Raw genomic sequence first — 23,828 nt, 5'->3', positions numbered from 1 at the left:
CACATGGCAAGTAGTATTACCAAAAAATATTTAGAATCCTGTTTAGGTTGGTATAAATGGTCATCTTTGAGGCAGTCTGAGTTTAAGTAAGTAAGGACGTGTAAGTAGGAAATCAAAATAAACAATATTTCTCTTAAGTTTGAAAATTTCTTTTACTCAGTAACAAGTCGCAATGAAAGCTAAATCATAGTTATCTTGCTGGTGATGTTGTTGTTGTTGTTAATTGCCGTCGAGTCGCGGGCGACTCATGGCGACTCTATGAAGGAGAGTCCTTGACGCTTGGGTGCCTGTCATCCTCTCTCCAAGTTCATAGGGTTTCCGGAGGCAAGCTATTATGGAAGTGGATGCCACTCCTCCTTCCACGCTTGTTTAATCAGGGAGCTTCACCCCACTCTCAGCCCGCATTGGGTAGCCAACCATTAACACATTTGACACATCCGTGTCACAGGGTTCAGCCTCACAGCAACCACAAGTGACCGTGGGACGGCAACTTGTACACCAGGGCTATACGACCTAGAGGAATGTCTGAACAAAAGCAATGGAAGACTCGCCTGAGGGCCGCAAACTAAAAGTCACCCACCTTTGTCTTGATCACATCGATTTCTCTTCACTGGGCCAGCTGATCTCTCTTTCTTTCTCTCTCTGTTGATGTTAATTGTTGTTAAGTGCCGTCTTAATTTTGAGCTGGTGCTAATCTAAAGGCTATGTCTCTCTGGTTATTCCAGGACACCAGAGGCTTCATGGGAGAAAGATGAACAGTCTCTTCCTATATGATTTAAAGTCTTGGAACCCACTGTGAGTGATTTCAACTCAATGAAAATGAGTATTTTAGTTTTGATATTTAATTTGATTTCACAACTCACTGAGGTCTCAGAACTAGATGAGACAATAAGAGAAAACTTATGTCAAGGCCTGGGTCTCCTTAGTATGAAAGCATTTCCATTAGACTTCTGAGTCTTTTCATTTTAAAAAGTGATTTCTTTTATTTAGTCAGAAGATTTGTGTGGCTGATGTTGGAGGACAGCCTACGATGTATTAAGAAGAGGGCACCTTTTTCTGTATTCGTGTGGCTCATGCATGAGGGCCACAGTTAAACTTCATGTTGATGGACAAGTAGTTACTGACAGTCGAGAGGGTACAGATTAAAAATATAGGTTATTGATTCCTTACTTCTAACTGTTAGTAAATATAGTGAATGTTGCTGTTCTTGTTTTGTGCCATCAAGTTGCTTGTGATTCATAGCAATCCTTTGTACAATAGCTCTGAAACCTGCTCTATCTGGAGCCAACCTCATGGTCTCTGATACACCTATCCTCATTACCCTAGTCACTGAGTCAATCTATCTCATCCAGGATCTTTTTCTCTTGTGCTATCCAGCTACCCTTCCAAGCATGATGTCCCTCTAAAAGGACTGGTCCCTCCTTGCAACATGGCCAAATCTGTGCACCCAAAAAGCAGCCTTGTTTCACCCTCTGTAGGACCAACCTGTTTGTTCTCTTAGCAATTCATGGTATATTCAGTGTTCTCCTCCAGCATCAGAACTCAAAAGACATCCATTATTATTATGTCATCCTTAGTCATTGTCCTATTCTCTAATGCATAGCAAGTAATTGGGAAGATCATGGCCTGGATCAGGCACACCTTAGTCTCTAGACTAAAATCATTGTTCTTCAGCACTCTGGCTAGGTTCCATTGCAGATTTTCCCAAAGCAAATTTTCATTTCATTTCCTGACTGCTGGTGCCAAGATTGTTGATTGTGGATCCACACAAGCTGAAGCTGGTAACAATCTCAATCTCTTCACCATCTGTCATGACTCTGCTTATTAACAAAGGGGTGAGAATCTTTGTTTTCTTGATGTTGAACTTCAATCCATATTGAAGGCTGCAGTTCTTGGTGTTCTACAGCAATGTCTCAGGTACTCCTCCATTTCAGTAACCCAGATTATATCATCTGCATAATGAAGATCGTTGACCAGTTGTCCTCCAATTCTGATGCCACATTCCTCCTCATAGAGCCCAGACTACTGGATGTTCTGTTCCACATACAGATTGAAAATGTATGGAGAACCTACAACCAAGAAAGAATAAAATAGATGAATGGGACCTTCTAAGAATCAAATCCCTATGCACATCAGAAAATCTTCGCTGGGAAAAATATTTGGTAATGATATGTTTGTCTCCTGGTCTATGGATAGGTTTCACGTAAGCACAATCAAGTGTTCTGGGATTCCCATTCTTCTCAGAGTCAGCCACAGTTTTGTGATCTACATAATCAAATGCTTTTGCATAGTCATTGAAACACAGACATTCCTCCGGTTCTCTCTGCTTTCAGCTAAACTCCATCTAACATTCGCTGTGATGTCCCTCTTCTAAACCCAGTGTGAACATCTGGCAGATCTCTGTTCATGTGCTGTTTCAGGAGTTATTTAATAATCTTCAGCAGGATCTTACTTGTATTTTATATTAATGATATTGATCAATAATTTCCACACTCTTTCGGGTTACCTTTTTTTGGAATAGGAACAAATATGGATCTCATCCCATCCGTTGGCCACATTATTGTCCTCCAGATTTCTTGGCACAACTTGGTGAACACATCTAGAGCAGCATCTGTTTGCTGAAATGTATCAGTTGGTATCCTGTCAATTCCTGGGCCCTTGTTTTTTACCAGTTTCTTCAGAGCAGCTTGAATTTCCTCTCTCATCACCGTAGACTCTTGTTTATATGTTGTTTCATAAAATTCTTCTGTGTCAGCCAATTCTTTTTGGTACAGTGACTCCTTGTACCCTTTCCATCTTCTTTTGATGCTTCCTGGGTCAACCTTCTGCCTTAGGCATCCTTAAGTATTGCAACTTGAGGCTTAATATTGTTCTACAGTTCCTTCAAGTTAACAAATGCTGAGTGAGTTCATCCCTTTTGATTTTCTGACTCCAGTTCTTTGCACATTTAATTATAATACTTTGAAGTCTTCTTTTTAACTCCTTAACATCTTGATTTCTTTGCTTTGGCTTCTTGTTGTTTTAGTGCAATATTCAGATTCTCTTCTGATATCCATTTTGGCCTTTCCTTTTCCCTGTCTTTGTAATAATATTTATATAAGACTCGATGTTTTATTCTCCTATTGAAGAAACCAGAATCCAGATCAGGATGAATTTATCTCATGGATAAATTCTCATGGATAAATTTTAAAATTAAATAAATCTAAAATAAATCATAGCTGAAATTTGGACTTTCATTAAACAAATAATTCCCATTTAATCAGTTCTAACGCATAAACACCCTGTGTGTTTCAGACTATGATGTTTCTGGCTGTGAATGTTCAGAGCAGATCACGAGAACCTTTCTTCCCACATGCCATTATGTGGATTTGAACATTCAGCCTTTCAATTTGTTGCTAAGTGCTTACTTCTTTTTATTACCCATGGCATCCTGGTTCTTTATGAAACTAATCCCAAATCCCATGGCTACCGAGTTGACTTTACTCATGTTACAGAGTAGAACTGCTTCATATAGTTTCCTTGGATGTAGTCTCTATGGAAGCAAATAGACAGACCTTTCTTTTGTGTTGCAATTGGGTGAGTTTGAGCTATGAACCTTATAAAGGGCTGAGTGAGTTATTTGCATCACCCAAGAAGCTTTTGTCATTTATTGCATAAAAACTCATTGCTGATGAATCTATTCTAATCCCTAGCAACCTTATAAGTCAGAGTAGAACTGCCACATAAGGATTATAAGGTGCAGATTTTGTGGAAGCAGATTATCTGCAGAGCAGTCGGTGGATTCAAACCACTGACCTTTCAGAAGAGAAATGCTTAACCACTGCACCACCAAGTTTTGTTTGTTTTGGTTTGGTTTTTATTAGTACCTGCTTCGTTGAGTTGGTAGTATAGTCCTGTGTTGTTAGCTTGGGAGTTGGCTCTTCTAGTCATTACATTAGCCCCCTCTGACTCCAGCTACCTTAACTGAAGACACATGGTCTTCCAAATCATCAATAGCTATGAGACTAGGATAAGAGAGAGAATGATTCCCACACTGGATAGCAAGATTTGAGGGAGACTGGAACAAGACCCTGGTGAGAGCAAGACTGTGGCATTGCTGTGGAGAAACTGTGACAAGGTATAACCAGAGGAGCCTTAAAATAATGGCCATAGTCAACGGTTTTACTGTTTTTTGCAAGATGATGGAAGGAGAAGCTGATTTATAACTGCTCTGAAGCAAACCTTGATGGATAATTAAAGAAACCAAAGGCTTCTTGAATTTGTGTTGCTGAACTGAAACCAGAACTTTTACTAATTAAGGAATTCTGTTTTGCTGTTAATCTGGCTTGATAATGCTGGACTAGCCTAGACTTGCATTATAAGGTATTCTTTACCTCTCCCATTCCCTAACCTGTTTCCCCAATAAACCCCACTCTTGGCATCACAACTATGAGTAAAGTCTGTGAGTCATCAAAGACTATCAAACCCATTGTTGGTGGAAGTAGATGCAGGACCATGGGGAGTGACGTGTCTGACCTAGCAACTATCTTTTTGCTGCTATGAATATTATTGATGGGGAAGATTCCTTTTATTGAGTGGGCAGAAGTCAGACTCATGCACTCTCATGTTGCATCTGCTCCTTTTGCATTTGGTGTCAGAAGAAATAGGATTTGTTGCTTCAGACTCAAAGAAACAGGGTTTAGTTTTATTAATGTGGGACTTGGGAAGATGTACACTTAAAATGGTTATTATTTTCCACAAAGTGAGGGAGAAAACCTAAAAGATTACCTTTGCTCAGGCCATAAAGTTGAGAAGCTGCTTTATGGCCTGAGACAAAATGGTATGAGGATGAATGAAAATTGAAGAATGAGGTGACTCTGAGAATTCCTTTAAAAATCTATGTATGGTGCTTTTTATATGATACCCTTTTATATGTCATAATGTTATGTTGAGATATATTGTAAAATTTATTATGGTTTTTGATGGGACATATTGTAATTAGAGGGAAAATGTAAGCCAGTTGGATATTAATTGGATATTTAGAAAAGCAAAACTTTGCCCTAAAAGGATGCTTATGTTATAGAATTTTGGAGCTTAGCCTTAAAGAGATTAAGTCCCACCCAATACTCTGAAAAGAGATTCATTTGAAAGAAGAAAAGTAGAAAAAAGAGAGACATTGCCAATAACCAGAGGCAAGGTAAAGTTGATGAGTGTGCTTAATTCAGGTTGACCACCTGAGTCTACTTGATGAGAGTAAGGAGGAGGCATCATAACTCTCTTTCCAGGGCTGTAAACTTAAAGAACGCTGATGAGTATGCTCAACTTGTGGTGACCACCTAGGTCCACTTGATGAGTAGGAATAGGAGTTAATGCGGTAAGGAAGAGACAGGCTGAGTTTGGACTTGTTCCTTCAACACTGTCCACCTGGCATGATGAATGGATAAATGAAGAAGGGTTATTGATTTGTGTAGCAGGAAGTCCTGGGAATCCCTAATGTGTTGACTTGGCCCATGTGTAGTTGAGGTTGAGTGAGAGGACCAGCAGATTTGAAACACAGGAAGAAGTGTGGACTTACTAGTTTACAGCTGATGCCCATTTGGACTTAAGCACAGAAGGCTGAAGATATGTTGACCAGAACCCAACCAGATGAAAAGATGTTTCATTCTGTGAGCTGGTGTTAATTGTTATGTTGTTGTTGTTATGTGCCATAGAGTCGCTAGCGACTCATAGCAACCCTATGTGCAATAGTTCTGAGCTCTATCCTGTGCCAACCTTATTGTCGCTGACAAACCTACCCACATTACCCCAATCACTGAATCAATCCTTCTCATTGAGGGTCTTCCTATCTTGTGCTGTCCCTCTATCTTCCTAAGCATGATGTCACTCAAAAAGAATTGGTCCCTCTTTGCAACATCCCCAAGTATATCAGATGGAGCTTTAGAATTCTCCAAGGAACATCTTGGTTTCACCCTTTCTAGGACAAACCTGTTTGTTCTCCTGACAGTACATGTTATATTGAGTTTCTTCTCCAGCACTGCAGCTCAGAGACATTTATTCTCTTTTTATCTCTCTAGTCATTTTCCAGCTTTCTTACGTATTGCAAGTAATCGTGAAGACTATAGCCTGGATCAAGTGCACCTTAGTTTCCAGACTGATATTGTTGATCTTCAGTACTCTGGAGAGGTCCCTGACAGCAGACTTTTCCAATGCAATTCATCTTTTGATTTCTGTGCTGCTGGTACCAAGAGTGTTGGTCATGGAGCCAAGCAAACTAAAAACTGTTAACAATCTCAATGTTGACTACTGTTACCTAATTGTTTACTGTGGACTGGACCTTTGTTTACAGATGTGGATGATGAAAGTTTCAAATGTAATCAAAGATTCTTTGGACAAAAAGACGTATTTGTTTCCTTAGAGTACTTATTTGCTAAGACTGGGCAAATAAGAAATTGTCTAAAATGGGAGTATTAAGACATAAGGAGTGAAACTGGCTTATATATTTCCCTAAATATAGATGATGGTAAGGGGAAGGCTAATCATTCATGTAATGAGAAATTGTTGTCATTGTTGTTGATTGCTTTCAAGTCAAGCACAACTCATAGCAACCCTATGAACAGAAGGCCTGAAGGCCCTCTACAACTATCGGCATTTATCAAAGTTCATAGAGTTTATAGAGGCTTGTTGTTTAGGAAGTGGATGACACTCCTGCTGCTAGAATGCCAGGGGGTGGGCTGCAATGCTTAAAAGTTAGCTTCTCTGGCCATTATATTAGCCCCCTGTCACCTCCAGCTACTTTAAATGCAGATATGGTTTTGTGAATCGTAAACAGCTGTGGGACTAAGGTAAGAGAGGGAGAATGCTTTTCACACTGGACAGCAAGATTTGAAGAAAACTGGAGCAAGACTCTGGTGAGAGCAACAATGTAGCATTGCAGGAGAGAAACTATGGCATGGTGTGACCAGAGGAACCCTAAAATAAAGACCATAGTTAATGATTTTGCTCTTTTTGCAAGATGATTGAGGGAGAAGCTGACTTATGACTGCTGTGAGACAGATCTTGATGAATATTTGAGGAAACCAGAGACTCTGAATTTGTGGTGCTGAACTGAAACCAGGACCTTTACTAGTTAACAAATTGTGTTTTGCTGTTAATATGGCTGGGACTGATGGACTAAACTTGGATTTGCATAGGGTAATATTATTTGCCTCCCCAACTCTCTGATTTATTTCCCTAATAAACCTCACAACTGTGAGTAAAGTCTGTGAGTCGACAATGAGTATCAAACCCAGTGTTGGTGGAAATAGGTGCTGACCTGGCAGCTGTTTGTTGCTATGATATTATTGATGGGGAAAGTTCCTTTTTTGAAGCGGACAGAAGTCAAACTCGGCCATCACCACCCTCACATTGCATCCACTTCTTTTGCAAGTCTATAAGTAGTTTTGTTGTTAACCCAAAGGCAGTGATTGTCTAGTAGTTAAAATCCATAAGAAGTTCCATGGAAGAAAAATAAACAGCTTCCTTCTGAGTAATTTATAGCCTCTAAAATCCCACTAAAGGTTCAACTATGAATCCTTACTCAATGGCAATGACTTTGAGTTTTCCTTGAGATAAAGGTCATAAATGATGGTCGATTACTGCTACAGATAATAACCTTCAGTTCATATAAGGAAAACTAACATCTGTCATGTTGTCTCCATTCATTTAGAAAGATTGGTAGATAGGCTACTGGGATTATGTGCAACCTCCTACCTTCATCATATTATAATATCTAATAATTTGTCTTATAAACGTAATTATATTTTAATATAGCAAAAATAAGATTATGCTTGCTTTTCTCATGCTTTCTTTTCCTTAACATATTCAGTAGTTAACTTTGGGAATGCCCATTTTATGACCTAATTAGGTGAGGTACACAGTAAAACTGAATTGGGAGAATATGTATAATGTAAGAATTCTTGAACTTGAAAAAACTGGTGTTTATTTCAAAGCTTGTGTTGTATTTGGGGACACATTTTATGGCTCTTCTTCTGTTATTTAACTCGTCGTTCACACTACAAGAAACAAATAGAAGGGGAAAGAGAAACCAAATAGCCCTAAACCAAAGGAAAGAAGTATTATTTAAAAATATTCCCCGAAGAACAGCAATGTATGCACCGTTATTCTGAATAGGCACTAAATTTCAAATGAGAAGCAGTGACAGAAATGAAACCTTATAGAGAAAAAAATAAAAACAGAAACAAACCCCAGAATGTGAAACTCTTTCCCCCCATTTACTCAAGTGAATTTCTTTCTGTGGTGCTACAATTTTCTTAGAAAACCATTGTCTTTGCCTGCATACTTAGATTTTTAAATCATAGATATAAGCAATAGGACAAAGTCTCATTTGCAAAGGTCTGGAAATACTATAAATAGTCAATGAGAGAAGGCATACATACGTATGTGTTTCTCTTAGGCTGAAAAAGAACTTTCCGTGAATTGTATTACATTTTCCCCTCACTGTGTAACTGTTACACTTGACACTTTGAACTCTGATCATTACTGCCATTTTTTCATTGTGAATACTGCATGACCACTAATTTTGCCTTTGCATAAATGTAAAAAAAAAATACCAGTAATATAAAAAGAGGAAAGGCAAAGGAAGTCAATAAAGTGTGGTGAGAAAAATGGCTCAATTTGAGTTCAGATTGAACCAACATGTTCTGTTTTGCTTGTTTATAAGTTAGTTGAGTTGAGGAGTGTACTGTTGAGTCAGAGCAACTCAATAGCTGTCCCTCAGTAGCCTTTCAGAGGCAGTAAATCGCACAGGAGGAGATTGCCCAACTTTCTCCTGTGAAACAGCTGGTGGATTCAAACTATATACCTTCAAGCACATGGATATTGTTTTAATGAACATATAGATAGTAGCCATCTACTTTGTGCTAGAAATTAGAGACACAGGAAAGGAAAACCACAATCCTAGCCACCAAAGAGCCCATTGTTTATTAGAGAGTGTTAGAGGTGTGATTATAGGATGTCTGAAGTGGCAAAGGCTCTACTGAAAATCTGCAGAAGACGTTTGGGACAAAGGGGTGGGGAGGGAACAAAGGAGAAATTGTTCCATTTGTCCTGATGTGAGGGAAGTTGAAAAGCCTAGATTGTATGGGTATTCTGTATATTCATTAATCCAGGAAACCTGGCCCAGTTTTAGGCAGTTTTTAGGACGTAACAGTGAACAAAAAATGCAGATCCTTCCTCTCATAGAGCTTCCCCTTTGAGGGGTTAGTGAGGAGAGGCAAATATATTCTAAGTATATAAACACATACTAATCACAAGGTAATTATAGATCACTAGGGGAACTCTGGTGGCCTAGTGGCAAAAAGCTACTCTGCAATCCCAAAGGCACATGTTTCAAATCCACCAGCCTCTCCACGGGAGAAGGATGGGAGTCACCTCCTGTGCAATTAACTGCCTCTGTGAAGCTGCCAGAGGATCAGCTATGGGTTGGTTCCTACTGGACATTAATGTTATAGAGGTGACAAGGAGGGGTTGGCTGTTTTAGATAGGCCAACAGACAGAGCAATGGAAATGAAGTTCTTCATTTGTAGAATTTTTTAAAAAATATTTTGTTTTGCTGTTGAAAGTGAGATACCCAACAAAACATATACTAAGTCAACCATCTTTACCTATACAATTAATTTACACTCCTTGAGCTGAGTAACAATGCTTTTCCTTTGCTGAATTGTTCTTCTCTCATTAACATAAACGTATTGTGCCCCCCCAAGATTTCCATCCAAGCTTTCCAATTGCTGTTGTCACTTTGATCTATATTTGTTCTTTAAAAAGCATAATATTCAAAGTCAATGTGTTTTACTAGGTAAGCCAAACTCTTGATTGCTTTTAAGAATATATCAGGGAAGATTTTGGGTTTGAATATCAAGGGATTCACCCAGTTCCTGTAGTTTCAGAATGTATTGAAATAGGTTGATATTTGAATATTTGCTGTGTATGTTCCTCCTTTGGAATTTCTGTGACTTTCCCAAGTTCACAGCCAATGCTAAATGCTAAAGTTGAGGTTGGACCAAGTCCTGCTCCTTCTCGAATAAGAGTTGTGATTTGAATGCTGATGGCTACCAATGGCTTTTCCTGTACCTGAGGCAATTATTCTTTCTTTTTCTTTCTTATATAAAAGACTTCTTTCAACAAGTCTAAAAGGATATACTCAGAAAGCATTAATAGTGATTATCTCTGCATGATGGAATTGTGAGTGATTTTTATTTCATACTTTGTAATTCCTGAACTTTATGAAATGAATATTTATTCCTTTTGTAACTAGAAATATAATAGTACTCATGCCAAAACAAAGTTCTGTTTTGTTTTTCAATCCACAGTACTATAGGAGGGCTTTTCAACACAGCCTGACCATTGCTTCTCTTCCCTTTGTCACCTTAACAATAGTCCTTAAGGCCAACATTATTGGGGCTGTCTTTATTTAGATGTGATCTCAGCAAAAAAGGCTGAAAAGCAAAGGTTTTGCTTAAAGCTCATACGGCATCATTCTTCCTGATGGGTGTTGTGTTGTGGTGACCCTGGTGAAAAACAGTTTTCCTTTCCCCTCCTCAGCTCCAACATTCTACGGTTTAACAAAGTAGATAAGCAATCAGCATGGCAAGGATGGAAACCTCACATATCCTAATGTGTTTGGATTGGGGAAAATAATGTTTTTCAAATAGAAGAGTCAAGGATGCAAAGCTTACCACTTAAATGATGTTTCTTCCTTGCGTGTCATCTTAGTTCCCCTGGCTTGTTCAGTTGGCCATTGACTTTTACCTGTTTAGCCTCCTCAGCTCCCCATTAGTAAATTTGAAAAGTTGTTAGATTGGGTTTGGAGGCTATTGAAAATTTTATCCTAAGGAAACAGAAATATATCAGGACTATGAAGGAGAGCACTAAATATTTTCAGAAGAAACTACCGTACATCCTAAAAGAAGTGCACTTTTAAAATTCTCTATTAGAAAATGTGCAAAAAAGAATGAATGGAAATCCAAGTTCTTTATAAACCTTCATTAAAATTTTAAAAAGCAAAATAATGCTCTATTAAACTAACTCTCTTGTTCTATGTAATTCTGAATTGGGCTGATAAAATGTTATAGGCCTCTAACTGAAGAAGACAGGTTTTTATTACTTTTTTCAACATCTAGCGTATCCCCATCAAAGATCAAAAGATGCTTAATGGAGAATTGTTTATTTGCACTATAAGATTTTATTTCAGACTCATAGTGTGTTCACCCTTTTTTAGAGAAACAGGGAGAATAAACTCCTTCTGTGCTTACTGCCAGTTCACCTTTTACTTAGTGGGGCTCAGTGATTAGACTGGGCTTGGTGGTGAGCATGCTGACCTCCGTGAGGTGCTGTTCAGCACCCAGCTGGGACCCTGAACCACCTCTTTGGGATGAACCTGGGGACTTGAAGGTCACTGACACCACCCAAAGACCCCCAGGACCCTGCAGAGTCATTTAAGAGCCACTGGAATGGTATGTGGTGCACTGAAGTAGCTAACAAAGCTGTTTCCAAGATGTGTCTGTCAGACATGACTTATCCATTGGAGATGATCCTTAAGTTCTCAGGAAAACACCCCCTTCAAACGTAGTACATTCTTTTCCTTCCAGAGTACAGTTTACCCATCTTACAAAGTCAGATTTGGAGAACAAGTTTAAATCTTTTTTAAAAAATAATTGGCTGCTGGAGTCAAACTCTTCAGAATTCCTTTGATAAAATCTGCCAAATGGCAAGCCAGGACGTTTTGATTGACTGACTGTGAGTGGGTCCTTGGGTAGTTGAGCTGTAATGGATTTTAGTGGTCATCTGTGGTAAACTTAATTTTAAAGATAAGCATGTATTTCTCTTCAATCATGATGGCAAATAGAGCTATTAAGAGTAAGAATCTTATGGCTGGTTCCTGAAGCCATCTAGCTTGACTCCTGTTAGGAATATAATTAAAGTGTCATCCCTCAGCAAAAGAAATAGGATCTAAGGTAGAAAATGTAATCAGGTGGCCATGATGATGATGCAGCTGTTGCTCTGAGAGCTCTTTTTACCACTTTTTAATTTTATTTTTTTTCTTTTTAATTTGCAATGGCACTGCCCAATAGAAGGATAATGAAAACTAGTGATGGTATTTTAAATTTTCTAGTAGCTACACTGCAGGATAGGGGGAAGTGAAAATGAACAAATGAAGTTAATTATAATAATTTCTTTAAGCCAGTATATCCAGAATGGTGTCATTTCAATATATCACTGTAAAAATTATCAATGAGGTATTTTATACTTTTTATTTTATATTAAGCCTTTGGACTTGGTCTATGTTTTATACTTCCAACACATCTCAGCTGTGACTAGACACAATTCAAGTGCCTAGGTGCCACATATGGCCAGCCATTATCATAGTGCACTGTTACAAAGGTTTAGCACATAATAACTCGAACTCTCAAATATTTTTGAAGCCAGCACATTCAGATAGAATATTTCTTGAAAGAGTCCTTAGTACTTTAACTAGAAAGTGGGAAGTGTGCATTGAAAATTACTTAACTAGATCAAGATAGTGAAATAGCTATTTTAGGACATTCTGCTTATTCTAAGTTACTGAAAGATGCTGTTGAAATGTTAATAACTAGAAATGAAAATGTGAGGAAATTAGAGCACCATCACTTTCATGCCACTTAAAGCAGGTAAATTTTCTGTTGCCACAGCCAATTGCCCTCTGAAATACTCACTGAAGCATTACAGAATACAGAATTGGGGACTTGAACATTGCTCTTTGCCATCTGGTCAATTCAGGTGGAACTCTCCCACAGGCCTTTTAAGGCAATAATCTTTACAGAAGCAGGCTGACACATCTTTCCACTGTGGAGTGGCTTCTAGGTGCAAACCACCAATGTTTTGATACATCGAGTAACTTAACCATTGAGGTACCAGGCACCTTTTTTAAGGTTTTAGATAGTTATGTTTTATAGGGTACCACCAGGGCTCCTTGAGACTTGCACAAACAAGTAAAATCCCCCCAAAAGGAAAGCATTGCAGTAAAAACCATCTTTAAAAAGGAAAGAAAAGGTGTCATTGGATATTCGAAGATCTAAAGATGATGACAAGAACAAAAGTTATAAATAACTCAGATAGACTTTCTATTAATTTGAGACAGAAATACAATGTATAAGAATGATAAAAATATTAACTTTTTTTACAAAGTATATTTTCAGAGAGTTTTCCTCATATCCTGAGACTTTGTGTTTAAAATTGCATGCTTGAGTTATTTTTCTTCAAAGGTTTACCTAGAAATTTGGGGGAAATTGACATTTTTATCTACCCTCAATTTTTATTTTAAAAAAATAAGCTTATCACTTAAAAACTGTAAGATATGGCACCCAAACCAACCTCATTGCCATTGGGTCAATTCCAACTTATGGTGACATCCATTGGGTTTCCAGGCTGAAGCTCTTTAAAGGGAGGAGCGTGCCCTTCTGTCTCCCAAAGATGAGCCACTGTCTTCATTTAATAAAACAGTTCTTGATAAGTTACAAAGTAATGGAAAAATGTAAAAACAGAAACTCATTCCTGAGGCTTATTAAAACGTCTCTGAGTATGTTAGGGAGCTCTGGAGGCATCGTTGGGGGGCTACACCGCCCAAAGGCTGTGACTCTCAGGGGACTCGAATCCATCAGCAGCTCCAGCGAAGAAGGGTGGACAATCTCCTCCCTCTTGAATTAGCGCCTTAGCAAACCCATTGATGCATCAGCTCTGAGTTGGTTCCAGCCTGACCAGAGAGCAAAGAGATTGGAGATGACAAAATCTAGAACATTATCTGCCCCCTGAGGCATGTGGGACGTGTTCCGTACCTTCACTCCTGGCATACAAACTTAGGTGAGTTTATCTGAATTTCTTGTTCTCTTCTTTTTTTGGATTGATTTCTAAGAGATCTTTTTTTTTTCTTTTCATTTTTATTCTCTGACACCCAGGAATTAAATAGCTTTAATTACTTGGATCTGTACAGACTTGCTGACCTCTTCAACCTCACTTTGTTGGAGAAGGCAGTGATCGATTTCTTAGTGAAGCATCTGTCTGAACTCCTGAAGAGTCGCCCTGAAGATGTTCTAACGCTTCCTTATTGTCTGCTCCAGGAGGTCCTCAAGAGTGACCGCCTCACTTCCCTGAGTGAAGAGCAGATCTGGCAGGTAAGGGAGCTTTGCGTGGGTCCTCTTGGGACCTGGAGATGGCGTGGAATGGTTAAAATTACAGGGTTGACAAGCAATGGAAACTGCCTTACCTTGTTTGGCCCTTGTCCTGGTTCAGGGTTTAGAAATTATGCTCTTTTTATAAACAAGGGTTTGAGAACTCAAGTTCTTGTGACTCAACCATCTCACCTGGCCTCAAAAAGTCACAGGTGAGCTCTGGACACCCTCACATTTCCAAAACCTTGTGGCTTCCCAAGATCCTACTGCAATTAAAGCAGAAAAAAGTCAAAGAGATTTGTTTATGCTTTTATTTTTCCCCTGATAAAAATTGTTTCTTAAAATGAATATGGAAAAGATGGTTTGAGAAGTGTTATTTATGCACTTTTAAGACTAGTGGGATAAGAATAAATTCTGGCCTTTCCTGTAAACAAATTCTGAACATTTCTCTGTAGCAGCGAGAGCAGCTTGGACATTTAATGAAATGAAGCTTTCCTTTCACTGCAGAAGAGGGGTAAAAATCTTCCTCCCTACTCATTTTACATTCATTGCTGGTTTCTCAAGCTCTGCCTTGTCGCCTGACATCAAATTCTTCTTGCATATCCTTTGGCCAGGGGACGGGGGAATGTTTCGTGTTTTGAAGTTGATCATTCAATTTAAATCCTTTTCCTCTAGTCCCCAGCCACTCTCCTTGAACCACCCACGTGGTTTCTGTGGGGAAAAAGAGGCCATCTTTCCACTCCTGCTTATGCAGTTTATCTGATTCTCTAAATGACTAGCTGACCATGTGTTATTTCAAGATTGTATGATCATTTGAAAAATATTTATTAGCTAATGAGAGAATGAATTCCTGATATCTTACCAAAAGACATTGGAACAAAATTGTGTATATAGAATAATATATAGTACCTGGTGGTCTAGAAGGTAAGACACGTGGTCAAGTCCACCAGCTGCTCTGTGGGAGAAGGATAGGCAATCTCCCATGTTATTTACTGCCTCTCAGAGTCAGCTATGGGTCAGTCCTGCATGCAACAACAATTTTCCAGTATCTAATTCCACTGGCTGATGACTTTTCCCCCCTGATTTTTTTGTTATGTCTTTCTCTGTCTTACTTTAATCAGCTGTCTTGTCTTAATTATTGCTTTTACCAGTGATGGTAATAAGAGCTGCAGTATACTGAGGGCTCTCCTGGGCTCAGCCTCTGTAGGAACTTACTACCTGAGCTTCACAACAGTCCTGACAAGTGACTAATATCATCCCCATCTACCAGGTGATCAAAGTAAGCCTTCAGGGTCCCCCTCAGGATTACAGAGGGAGCCAGGCTGCGAATCTAGGTCTAGTGATTTCCTGCCTCATCTGTCTGCTAGTCCACACTACCTTGACAAGGGAAACCTAAAGGGGGTGAGAGTAAGCTGTACATTTTATCAAATGTGTGTGTACACAAGATATAAATGTATATTATCTGTATATACATGTATCTTCTTCTTGTACTGTCGAGTCAGAATTACCCATACCTGACCCTCCGGAAGGTTTTCAGGTTTTCAGAGGCAGTTAATGGCCCAGGAGGAGATTTACCCATCTTTCTTGCACAGAGCAGCTATATATATATATATATATATATATATATATATATATACACACACACAGAGAGAGAGAGAGAATCAAAAGACTTATAGATATATACATATATGCATATACATGTATATGTATATGTATATGTATATGTATGTGTGAGGATATATATTTAAGCTTTGTCTCACATACTTTGGTCATGTTATTATCAGGGTCCAGTCTTTGGAAAAGGACAACATGCTTGGAAAGGTGGAAAGTCAGTGAATGAGGGGAAAACCCTCAACAAGAAGTGACTGTAACAATGGGTCCAGTATGTTAGAGATGGTGAGAATGACAAAGGATAGGGAAGAGCTCAAATTTGTTATTGATAGGGTCACTATTGGGTCAACTTAACAACATGTAACAAAAAGAAATATGTATGTTTAAAGTGCTAGGCATTTCAGTTGTGTGCTACTCTCCCTTATGTAAACAAATCATCAGAATCAACTGGTTAATTCAAAGAAAGAAGTGGTCAGATTTTCTTTTGCCTCCCAAAGGGAAGAAGGCTTGGAATGAATTCTGCATTTAATTATTTCTGAATGAATTGGGATCTGAAGCTACCATCCTGTGGCTTCTCCCTCTTTGTGGCTTGGTGGAAGGCACAGCCAGAAATAGATGTGGTAATGTGCAGATTTCTGATTGTCAGAAAGAATTCATACTGTCCATTTAAGAGTTATAATAATTGTCTCTCTATAGATTACAAGTATTGTAATATAGAATTTTTTAAACTGGCTTCTGCTGCAGGCAATATATATATATATATATATTTTATACCTGGTCCTCAAAGAATCAAAAGACTTACATATACATTATCCATTTAGGCATTCAGCAGGCAATAAGAAACTGATTTTTGCTTTATCTTAGTAAATAAGTAATTCCCTCATACTCAACCCAGTAGAGAAAAATCAAATCAGACCAGCTCTATTGCCTCAAGTATAGTTAAGTTCATAATTTTTGCTAAGGTTATACTAGTAATGCAATATACCATGGAAGAATCTAATATTCAGCCCAGGGTGAAGATTGGGTATGCCAGAGGATTAGTGTCAGGGTGCTTTACAGAAGTGAAACTTGATGGACAGGCTGGAGACAGATCTACAGAATCTCATTAAATTGCTGAATTGTTCATTACAGACCGTTCTCACTGTAATAAAGTGCTCATTGACTTTGACAAATCCCCATCCCATGTCTTAAAGAAGAACAGTGAAGCAAGTGGTGTTAGAGAAGAGAAAGGAAATTGGAGCAAAGTAGGACAGGTAATAGATAAGCTGATGCCATTTGGTTAGTATATGCAGTGGGTAACCTAAGTGGGAAGCCAGTGAATACACACATACACATTTACACATGGGGCTCTTCCTCTACTCACTGATAATGAAACGTGGGATGTTTACTTTCTTTTTCAGTGAAAGGTCTCACTCTCTTTCACTCTCATTGCTGTCAAGTCAGAACCGACTCATAGCTGACCCACCAGTGGCTTTTCTAGAGGCTGTACAGCTCATGGGAGGAAATTGTCCATCTGATTTTGCTTATTCACCAGACTTCATGAGATCTGGCTCTGAAGTTGGGCACTTTTTCTTGCTGTCCCCTATCCAGTCCCTTTCTTTCATAAATGTGCTCCTAGCTGCAGTGATCTATGGATCTATAAACCTGTGAAATCCCCAAAGATTATGTTTTATATCTGTTCTTCACCTCCCCCCACCTTTTTAAACTTTATCTGAGAAATTAATCTCCTCTCTTCATAGAGAACTTGTTCATCCTTAGTAGACAATTTATCTTTCCCTTCCCCAGCAAGGAAACTCAGAACAGCATAGCTTAGATGAGTAAGGAAAGAAATTCTGTCAAGAAATACTCTTTTTCTTTAATTCTATTCAGCTCAAAAATTGGGTTTTGTGTTTTAAGGCTAGTGATTTCTCAGGTTTCAAGTAAAAAAGAAAGGAAAAAAACCCAACCAACAACAACAATGACAAAAAAAAAAGAAAACAAAAACCACAACCCAGCAAAGAGGGTATAGGGTCCAGAGAAAGGGGAGACTAAAAATGAGCTTGAGAAGGAAGCATAGGAAAATGGGTCACTTGAATTCATGACCTGGCAAATCTCCACCAATTTTATTTCACTTTAGATTTAATCCTGACTTAGGACTATCTTTAAATAGTATCCTGTTACATTTTTCTTGTTTAGTTTAACATATTTTTTCAGAGTCGTGAGCTGGATGCCTGCCTTGTAAAGTGAAATAAAGAAACCATACTACCATAGATTGGGTCTGTTTTCCTTTTCATAGAAAGCACTAAATGACCATCGCCTGCTGTTGTTTTGGTTATGGTTTGTTTTTTCAGGAAAGTACAGCTCCTGCCTCTTCTACTTCAGATTCTCATTTTACTGGGAAAGCTCTTGTCCTGGGAATATAGCTTATGAAGGAACCCTTAATTTAATGTTTGCTGTTAGGTGCCCTCAAGTTGAGTACAACTTATTGCCACCCTATGAACAGCAGATCTGAACCTTGTACTATCCTGTGCCTTCCTTATCATCTCAGTCACACGCCAGCTCATTGCTGCAGGTTAACATGCCAGTGCACCTGTTGAGAGTCTTCTCTTTTGCTAACCTTCCACCCTTCCTAGCATGATGTCCTTTTCCAAGACATAGCCTTTCCTAACAGTACACCCTAAGTATGAGATGGAGCTTCCACATCCTTGTATATCCATTTGTTGTTTTGGCAATTATGCTTTTATAAAAACAATACCTGGACCAAGAAGCTATTGTTCCAAAAGAGCAAGGAACACTGCTTGGTTTAAAATTGAGAAAGGTATGTGTCAGGGTTCTATCCTTTCTCAATACCTTTCTCAATATTGAACTGTATGCTGAGCAAATAATTCAATAATGTGGACTTTAGAAGGATGGAAGAGAAAGATTCATCAATCATTTGCAGTATGCAGGTAACACATTGCTAATGGTGAGGAGGACTTGATATATTTTCTGCAGAAGATAAAAAAAATTACAGCCATCAATATGGATTGCATCTCAACATCAAGAAGACAAAAATTCTCACCACTGGAATCATAAGCAACATCATGATAGATGGAGAAAAGATTGAAATAGCCAATGATTTCATCCTACTTGGATCCATAATCAATACTCTGTGTACCAGGAGGTAGGAAATCAGGAGATGTATTGTATTGGGCAAGTCTGGTCTTAGAGACCTCTCCAAATTACTGAGGAGCATTGATGTCAGTTTGAAGACTAAGGTGCACCCGATTCAGGGCAATGTCTTTTTAGTCACTTGCTATTCATCTGAGAGCAGAACAATGGGTAAGGATAGCATAAGAATTGATGCTTTTGAGCAGTGGTGTTGGAGAATGCTGACTATCTTATGAACTGTCAAAAGAACAAACATGTATGTCTGGGGAAAATGTGGAGACAAGGAGGGTGAAACTTCATCTTACATACTTCGGGAATTTAATGTAAACTCTCTTATACTTGCTAAAAAAAGAATATACTCTATCTATGTATTTATCCATCCAGATTTATTGAGAACAACTAAGTACTGGAGAGTAGAGTGCTGAAGAGAAATTATGTTGGTTTTGAGACAAAAGTGACCCTGATCCAAACCATGATCTTTTCAGTTATTTTCTACGTAGCTGAAAGTTGGATGATGAAATGAGTAAGGATGACTGAAGAAGAATCTGTGCCTTTGAGATGTGGTATTGGAAAAGAGTGCTGAATACCCATCCTGTGGACTTCCAAAAGGACAAATATATATTGGAAAAGTTGCAGCCAGATGCTCCTTGAAGGCAAGGATAGTGAAACTTCATTTCACATATTTCAGGCATGTTGTTGGAAAGGGCCAGTCCATGGTAAAGGACATCATTATTGGAAGGGTTGAGGGTCAGTGAAGGAGGGGATGACCTTCAACAAGATGGACTGACCATGACTGTAATAGTTGAGCTTGAGTATATGAGAGATATACGGGGTCACTCTGAGTTGTAGTTGACTCAGCTTGATGGCACTTACTAACAACTAAGTACTAAAAGCTTCGTTTGTAGGGAGGGAGCTCTGGTGGTGTAGTTAGTTCTTAGGGAGTTGCCCTGGAAACCCAAAGGCAGCAACTCTGTGACTGGAAACTGTCAGTGGCTCCAGGAGAAAAAGCTGGACAATCTCTTACCTGACAATTTCCAGCTTTGGAAACTGGAGGATTGGCTATGAATAGATTCTTGGAGGACCACAGTAGGAGAAAGAGAAAGATTAAGTTCCTAGAAAGAACCATGATGCTGTGTAAAGCAGAGTATGGGTCCTTTACCCTCTGTTCCCTCTCCCTAACTTCCTGCCAAATGTGAGAGAAGGTACCCTAATGATGTCAAAATATTAATCCAGCCCTCTGAATTATTATTTAATTAGGAAAAACAAGAAAAGTATTAAAAATTTGGTAAAGAGAGCTTGTGAGAATAAAACTGAATATGACTAGAGTGCCAGTCAGTTGATAACAGGTTTAGTGTTGGAAGCTAGATCCTGGAGTAAAAACCTTGACAGAAGTGTGCAATTACTGGACTCAACCAACTGAGTTCAGGTTTGCTGATAGCTGTTGAGCAGTTATAATTTTCCATTGGATAGAATGTTTCCTACTTTTAGTGGAGGGGAGTTCTCTCAGAGCATCATTGTCACTTTGGTTTTACCATTTCAGAAGCACAGTACAATGGTCAATGCTTTCCTTCTTTCATTAACCTTGGGCTGGAGGGCGCCCCTTATTTGCATTTGGCATCAATTCTGCCTGGACTTAAGTAGATAAGACAAAACAATTCTGTGATCATGTGATTGACATCAAACCAAGTTAGACTTTACCAGAGAGACTTTGTTTCTCCTACTTAGTTCCTTTTTAAGTTTGGTAAATGGGACTGTACTCTCTGGTTTGGCATGGGAGAAGATCTGCCTACATTTGACTTCAATTATATGTTCCTGGAAGCAGAGGCTGTGCCTGTAGTGTTTGTACTGATCACTGCAATATTATTGTCTTCTCGCACTCTATAAATAATAACAGTAATGTATAATTTTCACATTAAAATGTACTGAATGGATAATAAGACATCTTGCTATTCCTGTGTAAGTCCAGGCTTATAGGAAATTGTATGTTACACAAAATTAGTTTGGCCTTTTAAAATAATTTTTCCTAGCTAAATTTTTTCTGGGAATTTGCTTCTATAGCAATACTAATAATAACACATTTTGTTTGCCTCTCTAGAGACAGAAGTTGAATACTGTTTAAAGTAATCAAAAACCTTAAATGTAATGGCTTGTCAAGTACCTCCTGGACTTTTATCTATAACTCAAAACTACTCACGTTACACTTTGATTTAGTCATTTTTCACTCAAGTCCTAGAAGGTGAGCCAAAATAAAAAGCCACTACTTCCTTGTTGTTTGTTGTTGTTGTGTGCCATCAAGTTGCTTGCGACTCATAGCGACCCTATGTTAAAGAGCTCTAAATGCTGTTCTATCCTTTGCCAAACTAGCCATCTCAAACGCACTCATTCCCACCACTCTAGTCACAGAATCAATCCATCCCATCGAAGCTCTTCCTCTCCTTCACTGCTCCTCCACTCTGCCAAGCATGATGTCCCTCTCCAAAGACCAGTCCCACCTTGCAACATGCCCAAAGTATGTCAGACAAAGCTTCAGAATCCTTGACTCCAAGGAACATTCCAGCTTCACCTTCTCCAGGACAAGCCTGTTTGTTCTCCTAGCAGTCCATGGTATATTCAACACACTTCTCCAGCACCACAGCTCAATGGCATCAATTCTCTTTTTATCATCCTTATTCACTGTCCAATACTCTGATGCATAGCACATTATTGCGAAGACTATAGCCTGGATCAGGCGCACCTTAGTCTCCAGCCTGACGTCATTGCTCTCCAGTACTCTTGAGAGGTCCCTCACAGCTGACTTTCCCAATACAATTAATCTCTTGATTTCCTGTCTGCTGTTACCAAGAGTGTTGACTGTGGAGCCACGTAAACTAAAACTGTTAACTATCTCAATCTCTTCACCATCCATACTGATGCTGCCAATTGGCCCAGTGGTGAGAATCTTTGTTTTCTTGATGTTGAGTTTCAATCCATATTGAAGGCTGCAGTCTCTGACCTTCTGCGGCAAGTGCTTCAGGTCCTCCGCAGTTTCAGCAAGCAGGGTTGTGTCATCTGCATAACGCAGGTTTTTGATGACTCTTCCACCAATCCTGATGCCACATTCCTCCTCATGCAGCCCAGCATCTCAGATGATCTGTTCTGCATACAGATTGAAAAGGTATGGAGACAGAACACATCCTTGACGGACCCCATCTCAGATGATCTGTTCTGCATACAGATTGAAAAGGTATGGAGACAGAACACATCCTTGACGGACCCCATCTCAGATGATCTGTTCTGCATACAGATTGAAAAGGTATGGAGACACAACACATCCTTGACGGACCCCCTTCTTGATTTTAAACCATGTAGTGTCTCCTTGTTCTGTTCTGATGACTGTCTCTTGGTCCAAGTATAGGTTTCACATTAGCACAATCAAGTGTTCTGGGATTCCCATTCTTCTCAGAGTCAGCCACAGCTTGTTGTGATCCACACAGTCAAAAGTCTTTGCACAGTCAATGAAGTACACTTCCTTAGCACTGAAAAAAATAGAGGATCTCAGTCTTGTACACATTTTCCATCTTTTAGCTCTTAAATGATAAATTGACCCACCTGCACCTCTGCTAGAGAGAAGGATGCCAAACAGATATCATAATACTTCATACATGAGTCTCTTCACAATTTCCAAAATGCTCTATTTATCATTTCCTTGCTCTCCTTAAGGTACAAGAGGGGAAGTTGAGGGAACAAGTAAGAAATCAGACTTATATCTCACAACTTTAGGCCCTTTCCCCTTTGGCCCATAGCTTATACATTCATATCAGAAGTACCTGGGAATGACTGAAACAGAGGTCCCTCAAATTACTTGTATGTCTTTAAAAACTGTTACTAGAAAGACTTGACCATTCCAGTTTCCTGACATAGTATGCCCACAGATTGAAGCTGTGGATGATGATGGCTGCCCGGCTACATCCTTGTCCGTGTTGTGATCATGATGCTACTTCTAATGTCAAGTTCCATGGCATGTGCCTCATTCATTCCAAATAGTTGGTGCCTGCTCTGCCTGACTTTATATTGTTGAGTTTTCTGTCTTAGTTATCTAGTGCTGTTAGAAATACCACTACAAACAGAAATTTACTGTCTCACAGTTTGAGAGACTGAAGTCTGAATACTGGCTCTAGTACCTCTCCCCTCTTCCATTCCCTCCCCTCCCTCCTTCCCACCCTTCCCCTCCCTCCTCCCCTCCCCTCCCCTCCCCTCCTCTTTCCTCCTCTGCCCTCCCTCTCCCCTCCCATTCCTCTCCCCTCCCCTCCTCTCCTCTCTTCTCCTCTCTCCTCTCTCCCCTCTCTCTCTCTCCTAGATTTAGGCTTTTTCTTCTCAGCTTCTTTCTTGGTTCCTTGGAGACAATCATGTGGTATGACATCCCTTACCCCCTAACTTGGCTTGTGTGATCTGCTTTAAACCATAACCTGCACCAATACTAGGGAGCTCTGGTACTGTGATTTGCAGGGTATTGTGAGGCTGAACCAAAGGCTGTACTTCTCTGGCAGCTCAAATCTACCAGCATCTCCATGGAGAAAAAGATGGATAATCACCTTCTGTGACATTTACAGCCTCAGAAACCTGGAGGATTAGCTGAGTAGGTTCTGCCTGGATAGCAATAAATGAGTGAGTGACACCAATGCTACCACGTTAACAAAACCTATTCCCAAGTGGTATGGTTAGATACAAGGTTAGGGCTTAAAGCATATATTGGGAGTAGGGGCATAGTTGAAACCATTATTGTGTACATGTGAGGGAGGCTGGCAGTCAGTAGTGAAAAGAACTGATAGAGTTCTGCTCTCATGTTATTGTTGTTGTTAGGTGCTGCCAAGTTGATTACATCTCATAGTGACCTTATGTACAGAAGATTTGAACCCTGCACTACCCTTT

The 23,828-nt window shown here is 39.3% G+C and overlaps 1 protein-coding gene across 1 annotated transcript in view; it reads left to right on the top strand.

The window, feature by feature from the left end:
- Positions 1-23,828, top strand: part of KLHL32 (kelch-like family member 32) — a 327,282-nt gene that overhangs the window by 220,079 nt on the left and 83,375 nt on the right. The window contains exon 4 of the mRNA XM_006881200.1: positions 13,968-14,183. Within this exon, the coding sequence (XP_006881262.1) occupies positions 13,968-14,183 (216 nt within the window). The remainder of the gene's footprint in view (positions 1-13,967; positions 14,184-23,828) is intronic.

The sequence above is a fragment of the Elephantulus edwardii genome, unplaced genomic scaffold (assembly GCF_000299155.1).
Source record: "Elephantulus edwardii isolate Elephantulus edwardi_28Jun2011 unplaced genomic scaffold, EleEdw1.0 scaffold00013, whole genome shotgun sequence".
NCBI lineage: Eukaryota > Metazoa > Chordata > Mammalia > Macroscelidea > Macroscelididae > Elephantulus > Elephantulus edwardii.
This window is presented reverse-complemented; position numbering and strand designations above follow the sequence as displayed.